The following is a 9,679-nucleotide window of genomic DNA, read 5'->3' on the forward strand; positions in this document are numbered from 1 at the left end:
TGGATCCCCCCGCCAGAAAACATACATATGCATGCTCTTGCTGCAGTACCACATCTGCACAGTGTTTCAGAAGGGGAGGGTCTACTTGCTTACCAATATTGAAGTTTGAGAATATTTTCACGTGAAGATGTGAACGGCACACCATTGAACAGGATATTAGATTTGCCCTTCACGCCTATGGATACACCCTGTGATTGGATATCAGTGGCAACAATCCTTGTTAATAATGAAGTATAAGACATTTCAGAGGAGACCACATACATGAGGGTGTGCATGTGGGATTCAGTGTGTATGCAGCATGTGTATGTGAGTACACAACTATGTGTGGGAGAGTGTGTTCACCCTGCTCTTTAAAGAGCTGAGGGAAATGGATTGGAACTAACAGAGACAGCAATCTAATGCAGTGAACATGCAGACACCATTCCCTCTGTGTCTTCAGCATTACTGTAAAGTGCTGTCTCTCTCCGGCTGCTGCAGCTCACGGCAGGCAAACCTCACAGCAAACCTCACTGCTGCCTTTCTCTACTAGAGTACACACTAGGAGACAATGCTGTCAATTGTAGAAGCACAAGCACATACGGACAATAAGCACATAAGCACATTCCTGTACCATGTACAGTCATCCAGTGCTCTCTGCATCTTCTCAATAGACTCCCTCACACAGAGGCATACATGCCCACGGAGATGTCTGATATGGGCTTGGAACGGAATTTGTGTTCCGGATTAGTAAGAGTGTGTTGTCTGCGGTGGTAGGCTTCTCTCTACTGCTCCTTAGAGATCAGATTGTTTCCACACACATGTGCGTGTGTGCAAGCTTGCACGCACGCGCACACACACACACACACACACACACACACAAAAAAAATGCAGCCCCTCCCATCAACATCCTTGTCTTTTAGATCAGATTGCCATCTGCAAAGCTCATGCAGCGCTTGTGTGCGATTCCTGCCGACAGAGAGTGAGAGAAGCAGAGTGGTTCTTCCACGGCTGGTCCTATGAAACATTTATCTCAAGGGCCGCCGCCCTCTGCATGCCAGCTCCCTTAAGACCCACAATTAAAGAGGAGCACATGTGTATGCATATAGCAGGCTGTCTGAGTGTGATTCTACATTCTGGGATCTGTGTGACTGGTTGGTCGATCCCCTGTTGAGGTTAAGCTTGTATTTGTTTGTCCACCTGTTTGGGCACACTGCTGTAGATCTGTCGCTTGCTGTGAAGCATTAAATGGGTCGATTAAATGGCACTGGGTTTTTCATTACAGAATGGGCCTGGTTTCTTAAACAGGACAACACAAAAGCAGGTGAACACAAAGCTGCTATATTTACATCTTTGCTAATACAAACAGGTAAGGTGAACAGTGAAGGCAGAAGCTGCACCGCTATGGTGACAGCTAGCAGTAGAGATATGGGGGTGGGAAGTGCAACTCCATGCTCTTATACAAAGAGAATAATTCATGCCTGTATTTACTCAACTGATGCAGGTTAACTGAAGCTTGCTGTGCTCGTCTCCACACACACACACAAGCACCCATACGTGCGCGCGCTCACACACACAGAGCAGTGAAGCAGAGTTCCTCATGGCCAAAACTCTACCTCCTCGTCCCTTCTCCTTCACTCCTTCTGGCTCGATGGGGCTCAGGGTGGGTGCCACAGCGTGGCGCTCCTGGCCTCCTGCACCTGGGATTACGTGCATTCGGCATGTGCAAAAAATCTCTAGACGCTGCTTCACACGCATACTACAGGGAATGATCAACTGGGATCTAGTCTGCTTCAACTGCTTCACTGATTTATGGCTTATGAGAAGAAAAAGTATGTGTGTGTGTGTGTGTGTGTGTGTGTGTGTGTATCATTATAGTGAATGTGATCTCAAGATGATCAAAATGAATAACTGTTCTTCCTTCCGGAAACCCAAAATAGAACTACATCCCTGTAGGAACTCATGACTGTTGCCAACTCAGAGAGTCATGGTGAGTGAGCAAAAAGGAAGAGATAAGACGCAAATCCTCCAGAGGCTGCTTCAGCATCTAAAGCATCTTGTCTTTGAGCCTTCTCTGGCTAGTTCAAAGAGGTCACAGCATCGAAAGCTCGTCAGGTCTTCCAAGGTGGGAGAGTCTGCAGTGCAGCCTCCAATCACAGCAACTGCTATTTGCATCTGGTAAGAATTTTGTTTTCAGAGGATCTGTATCTCTGGGTCTATTCAGAGACCAGTATAACAGAGAGTGATGGAGAAAAAGCAAGAAATAGGAATGAGAAATAAGGACAGTATGAGCTTTAGTAGAGCTCACGTGCCTCCAGATTCTCTGGACAGATGTAAAAAGAAAAAAGAGTGAGCGTGATTATATGCATTTGTCGCTCATTTCACCAATTGCTACTGGAGCATTCCACATGTCAAAACCCAAGATGGGGTCTCTGAAGTCAATTGCCAACAAGCAGAAGTGACATTTCCACCAATATAACCTAGTCGATGGCAGGAATATTACTGTTACCTGCCCTTGGCTACTGGTTCATGCTCTTGGCTAACTATCCTTTTTTTGTTTATTTATCCATGGCAGTGTCCAGTAGTTCTATGCAGCAGTGCAGAGTTCTGCCAGATAAAGTCAGCTTTGTCCGATACGCCTGCGAGGCTTTTTTTTTTTTAATCATAAGATTGTAGGGAGTGTAGTGCAGAGCACGGCACAGTCTAGCCATCAGTCTTTAACTCAGTCACTCTACCCAGGAGCTAATAGGCACAGGGACACTCTCACACACAAGAGGGGCCAAAGAATAAGTGTCTCAACTTTCAACATTGCTAAACTCCCAAGGAATGAAGCACTATAGCTGAAGTCTGATACCACAACAGAGGCTTTCAAACAGCACAGCAGTGCTTTCATGTAGAAAATAATCCAAAGGTGAAATTACACAGAGACACTGGAACTAAAATAACAGACTCACTGAATTAGGCATATGAGAATTGTTGATCTTTTCAAACACAGCTCACTATACCTTCCAGGACACCATACCTTCACTCCAAACTGCTTTTGATGATTCAAAGAAATAGGCAGCGTTTGGCAACCAAAATGTAAACTTGCAAGCTCTCATCTTAATGTCTCAAAGCGTCATTGTGCAAGATATTTGTCCAATGCTGTGGTGTGAGCAGTGTGAGGACCACTTCAAAGTGGCTAGAAGGGAAGTTGAGGTGTGGGTGTGTGGGATGAAGTCTCCCTGGAATCTCGGCCTCCTAGATCCAAATCCTCAAGCTCCTTTGAGCTTCCCTCAAACAGTCACTGCATATCAGGTTCTCTCACTGTTGGGCTAACCTACATCTTCGAGCATCAGTGGATAAGAACCACTGGTAATTAGCAAACAGACAAACTCATGCCAATCTTCCCTTTGTTCCCTTTTAGCCAGCTTTAGTGTGGGATGTAGAGCCAAACGAGGCCTTCGGATCAATCGCAGTGCCTGTATGGTTTGGACTGAACCCAGCTGTGGGGTAGGGTGCGGTGGAATGGGAGGAGGCAGGTGGGAAGCAGCTTTTCAGCTTCAACTGCTTGGAAACTTAATCCCAGCACTTGGCCCTTCCTGACCCCTCCCTCGCCTCGCTTTTTTCATTCCTTCATCTCAAGCGCTCGTTAAAGTGCTCTGAATGGAAAGCAACAGCCACGTTAGATCCGGCGTGCTGCCTCGCCCTGGAGACACGCCGCGTCGTCCAGGAGCTCCTCTTCCAGTGCACTCCCAGCCCAGTGCCGCTGATCTGCCTCCTTTCATAGTTCACGCCTCCACGGCCTCCTCATTAAGAATGTCAGACCCACAGAGATTCATTTCTCTGAAGCAGACCACCTTTCAAGAGCACAAAAGACAGACTTCCTCTCAAGCCCTGAAAGCAGACACACTACACACTGCTGAGTAATCCACAGAACCGTTGAGCTCCTTCAGATCCTTGGTTTGGATCATATGGTTACACTTTTGCACTTAATTCAGTAAGAAGCACCAAGCATGTCAACTTCCCTGATTTACACAATAAAACCACATTTAAATAAACCAGACTTGTTTTTCCAACATCCATTTCTTTAAACCTGGGTCTTTAAACCTTGGCTGCACAAATTGTAGGCTTATGTTCAAATAACATATGACTGCAATCAGAACTCTGAAGTACAAATGTGATGGGACATCAATGGAAACTTTAGACCTATACTGCTCATGTTGAAAATCATGTGACTGTTTGTTTAAATTAATTCCTGTGACTCTGAAGACCAGTCACCTGTTGAATGAGTAAGAAACTGAGCCATTTTTGGAGGCTTAAGCAGCCTGGTTCCTCCAGTGATAAATACATGTGAATATAGGTTACTGTGTATTTTTGTTGTTAATGAAACAGCCACAAGTCAGAGAGAGAGAGAGAGAGCAAGATTTTATCCCTACCTGACCTGCAGTGTCATACAACCCAAGAAGATACTGCTTTCCCCCAACTGTCACGCTCACTGCAAATCAAATTACAAAGACAGTTACGATACAAAAGCATCTAATATTCAAATATTCTAACATGGTAAAAACGCTCAGCCACAAAATGAGGTAAAAACCTGACAGAGACTGTCGTTTTCTGATGAGAGTGCATGTGTGTGGGAAAGGATGACAAAATACACCAGTTGTCTTTCCCGAAGCCGACAGGTGGTTTTGATCAGAGGAAGGACAAGAAATGAAAGCCACACCACCACCACCACTCTAAACTGATTTCTTCAACACGCATAGATGTTAAAATATATCGTTGTATTCAAGCATTAGTCTGTTCGTAGGAACATCTTCTTACAACGGATCACTACAGAAACTGTTGTAATCAATGATTTACCTGCGTAATGATCAAAGACAGTGGGCACATATTCCTCGGGAAAGGCGTCGTTAGCGTAGCTCATCAAGAGACAAGTTTTTCCAACGGCGCCGTCACCGACAACCACGCATTTCAACATGATAGTGCCAGTCCCGTTTGCCATGACATATACGAAATCATTTTCGGCAGCTAGAGTTCTTTTTCTTGAACGTCCAACCCTGATCGGACGTCACCAGCGCCCCGCTCGGTCTGCGCCTCGCAGTGAAAAGAGCTGAAAAACCATTTCTCCTCCCCGGTTCCCAAATTTGGCATTGAGTAGGTTTTCCTTCTTTGAACGCGGGTACACTGTCAGCGCATGCTTCTTTCAGGCGATCAACCCAGTGAAGTTTTAGCTATCTCTGCCTAGACACCTTTTATTCCCATGGACATCGCCCCTGCCCTGTAAGCACTTCGTCTATTGTCCCCCTCTCCCTACTTTCTAAAGCCAATCTCACCTCCTCTGACTCTTGAGCCTACACGAGCTGACTCGCGACATAGGCGGGGTAAGTACTCGGGATCAAGGGCTCAAGTTAAAAGTTCAGTTGTTGTTGTGTGTTGAACGTATTCACCTCTGGGCAGGCGCACCGACTTAATTCGCGGTGAAGCTAGAAGTTGTCGGCTTGAAGTCCAAAGACAATGGACATACCTCTGTTCTTCCCTTAAAATGATCCCAGATCCGTATGCCTTTGTAGGTTATTTATTTCAATTTCACAGAAACGTTTATCAGCCTTTTTGTAGGCTATTCATGTCAGTTAGGCAGACTGTCACTAATACACAAAAACACCAACAGTAAAATAAAGATGTCCAGTGGGTAAACCTCTTTAAAGCAACAGTTTTAGCAGTGCTCTTTGAGGGAGACAAAAAAAGAGACAGTGACATGATTTTTGGATCCTTGTGTCTAGCCTTATCAACAACAACATAATAAGGTTGTGGTTAAAAGCAGCATCTTGTTTTGTACATATTTCGTTGCATTATTAATTAGGGCTGTATTTAAGGTGTGATGGAGGTTTATGTTCCGGTGTAGACTGTAATGTGTGTCCCGGTGTGGCTGTTCTTCAATATTTTCGAGGTCACCGTTTTCGAAATTTGTCGATGAACCCTAACACCTGATGGCAGTCCAATCAGCTGGAAGCGGGTAGGCTGGCCAGAGATGCGCTGCTGTATCACTTTTGACAGCTACTGCAGGAGTCACATGACCAAACAATTACCTCATACCTTGCGTGTGTGCGCGTGTGTGTGTTTGCATGATTTCGCGCGTGCGTGCACGTGTGTGCGCGCGCGCGCAGGCGTAGAAGTCTCTGCTGCAGACGCACCCATTCTTCTCAGCATAGATGTTGACATGGAAGTTCATGTCATCGCAAACACTGCCTGTGACCTTGTGCACAGATCCTTCAAAATGTCCAATATGCCAAATACAAAATAAGCTTGTAGAATGATATTTGATATAACGGACTCCGTTTGGTACTATCTCTTTGAACTTCACAATAAGCTATTGGTAAGCTACGTGTTGCACGCCATTCAGTGATATTACATTTATTTGTAAGTGAAGAATACAGAACATTTCGTATCTTACGTGCGTAATAAATGAGGTAATTGCTTTAGCGGATGGTGTTTACACCGACGTGTTTTGTATCCATCGATTCTTCAGTTGGCTTATTGAACTTTTTGCATTATAGGCGCGTAATAGTTTCCTTAATTGGCACAATGGACCCAAATTCGTATGATGTACAAACAAAAATAACTATGAGCTATTTAATGTTCAAACCTAATCTATATCTTAGTAGATCTTAATATTAATTCTAAACTTTAAACAGAATATACTGATTTCCTTTTCTGTAACAAACTTTAAAAATCATTCATTTAATAATTAAAATTGTTTTTAAAGTTAATCATTAATGTAGTTGTTGCATGTATAATTCATTTGATGATCGGTCATTTACAACACATGTTAACATGGAGATTATACTATAGGTATGTTTTTCAAAGCACAATATGAACTTGAAATGATAACAATTTGCATTATTAATGACTTGCATTATTATTTTTATTTTTATTATTTTTAGGTCAGTAATTTTAAGTCTTGGTGACTGTTGTGTGCTGCAATAATCAAACAAGCAAACAGTTTAATTAATTGATTCATTTAGAAAATACATTTTGTAACAGAGCTTGTGTCTTTTGAAGTCTTTCTACAATACAATGTGTGCACAATTATTAGGCAACAGAGTATTTTGACCATATCATCATTTTAATGCATATTTGCCAACTCCCAGCTGTATAAACTTGAACGCTTATCGGATTTAAGCATATCAGGTGATGTATATTTGTGTAATGAGGGTGGGTGTGGCCTAAGGAGATCAACACCCTATAACGGAGTGCATCATTAGTAGGCAGCTTCTTTTCCTCAGGCCAAATGTGACAAAAAAAACTGACTCTGAAAAGTCAAAAATTGAAAATGTCTTTCAGAGGGATGCAGCACTCTAAAAATATAAGATATTATAGTGTGATCACACTGGTTCAAACGTGGACTAATACTTATTGTAGGGTATTGTTTATTGCACTGATGTTACCTAACAAACTCAAGTATTTATTGTTTATTGCACTTGTCATTGTCTAAGATAGACCTTATGTATTTTGTACTTCTAGGCATCAGCATTTATCCCTGTTTTTCTACAGTATTCTAGATCATTGGTATATTGGTCTCTAACCTACTCTCCCTTCTAGGATATATTCTACAAGTAAATGAAAAAGCATTTTTGTAATTCGCTCTGGATAAGAGCATCTGCTAAATGCCATAAATGTAAATCACAGAATGTTTTGTTGCAAATAGTTAACAGGGTCGAAATAAATGTGTTGAGAAAAAAGATGCAAATTAAATTCCAAAGATTTGAGAAGAATCAAACGTGATGTGACCAGGAGCCCATTATCCTCCAGTGCTGTCATATTCCAGAACTGCAACCTACTTGGAGTGCCCAGAAGTACAAGATGTTCAGTACTCAGTGACATGGCCAAAGTAAGGAAGGCTGAAAACAACCACTGAACAAGACACATAAAGTAAAACGTCAGGACTGGGCCAAAAAATAGCTGAAGACAGATTTTTCAAAGGTTTTATGGACTGATGAGACGAGAGTGACTCTTGATGGACCAGATGGATGGGCCTGTGCTTGGATCAGTAACGGGCACAGAGCTCCACTCCGACTCAGATACCAGCAAGGTGGAGGAGGGATACTGCAATGGGCTGGTATTATTAACGATAATCTAGTTGGACCATTTCGGGTTGAAGATGGACTCAAAATCAACTCCTAAACCTACTGCCAGTTTTTAGAAGGCACTTTCTTCAAGCAGTGGTACAGGAAAAAGTCTGCAGCTTTCAAGAAGACAATGATTTTTATACAGGACAATGTTCCATCGCATGCATCGCAGTACTCCAGTACGTTCCTAACCAGTAAAGGCTTTAAAGATGAAAGAATAATGACATGGCCACCTTCCTCACCTGACCTAAGCCTTATTGAGAACTTGTGGGCCCTTTTTAAACAGGAGATTTACAGTGAAGGAAAACAGTTCAGCTCTCTGAACAGTGTCTGGGAGGCTGTGGTTGCTGCTGCACAAAAAGTTGATCATCAACAGATTAAGAAACTGACAGGCCATGAATGGAAGGCTTATGACTGTTATTGAAAAAAATGGTGGGATATTGGTTACTCTTTTTTTTTAAATGTCAGAAGTGTTTATTTGCAAATTGAATTGTTTCGTATTCTCACTTTAACAGATGAAACGGGAAAATTTCTGTTTTTTCATTTAGTTGCCTAATAATTCTGCACACTAATGGTTACCCAATAATTATTCACACATTTATATTCTTCTAAGAAAGCCAAAGCCTCACTTTTACTTTCTTAAATATTCAGATTTGACATTTATTAACATTTTGGATTGACCGAGAACACTGTAGTTGTTCAATAATAAAATGAATCCTCAGAAATACAACTTGCCTAATAATTGTACAATTGTACCAGGCCACACTTTTGAATAATTCAATCGACTGGGTTTTAGATTTCTTTGAGAAATTAAATTCTGATTGTTTCCAAATTAAGGATATTGGTAGTTTGGATATGGTGTGAGATTTATCTAATTTCAATAAAATACTGTTTAGGGATTAGGAAAGAGACTCTGGAAATGTAAAGGAAACCAGAATCAGATAACTGGTATTATTTCTACTTCACGTAAATCACGTTATTTCTACTACACGTATATACCCACAATTATCCATTTACTTAATAAACAATGTTCAATGTGTAAGTGTAAACGATGAAGGTAAATCTTTTAGATTACGTTATGTCTCCCTCTTGTGGCAGTATGGCAGTCATGAGTAATCCCATTTAACACCGATATCGCTGATCACTCATTTTGTTTTTCATCCCTTCTTTTATTTTCTGTTAAGTTCACAAGATCTTAAAAGTCATCCTCTTACATTTTTATTTTGAAAGTGCAAATTTAAGAACCAGGGAATTATCCTTCAGATAGATTTGGTTCATTAACTGCAAATGTTACTGCAAATGAGCCACAACAATGTTGGCATATCCACATTTCATCCTCATTTTCTTATCTTGGCTACTGATGTTCTGGTCGTCAAGCTTTTTTACATACTTAATGCAAAACATGCTTTAAATAATTACCTACATGGTCCTGACAATAACTTAATGGTAATGAAAGCTATGATTATCCCCTAACACACAAATTTGGATTACCATAACAAATGTAGTGTAAGAGTTTTATCATGACTACTTTTATTTTTAATTAATTGTTTAGTTTGATACATACTTTTGGTGTGATGTTAGGTGACAAGAAAATA

The 9,679-nt window shown here is 41.5% G+C and overlaps 1 protein-coding gene across 3 annotated transcripts in view; it reads right to left on the reverse strand.

Moving 5' to 3' along the window:
- Window positions 1-5,317, reverse strand: part of rhoq (ras homolog family member Q) — an 11,837-nt gene extending 6,520 nt beyond the window's left edge. For 2 of the 3 annotated variants that reach the window (XR_014117155.1, XM_081697355.1), the window contains exons 1-2: window positions 4,819-5,317; window positions 4,395-4,453 (exon numbers count right to left, since the gene is read on the reverse strand). Coding sequence is in view for 2 of the 3 variants with exons in the window: in XM_081697355.1 (XP_081553481.1) it covers window positions 4,395-4,453; window positions 4,819-4,960 (201 nt within the window). In the remaining variant the exon portion in view is untranslated. The remainder of the gene's footprint in view (window positions 1-4,394; window positions 4,454-4,818) is intronic. The other variant, XM_027002639.3, reaches the window with a different exon arrangement.
- Window positions 5,318-9,679: the final 4,362 nt, after the last annotated feature.

This window comes from Electrophorus electricus, chromosome 15 (assembly GCF_041902795.1).
Source record: "Electrophorus electricus isolate QZ-2024a chromosome 15, ASM4190279v1, whole genome shotgun sequence".
NCBI classification, from domain to species: Eukaryota; Metazoa; Chordata; class Actinopteri; order Gymnotiformes; family Gymnotidae; genus Electrophorus; species Electrophorus electricus.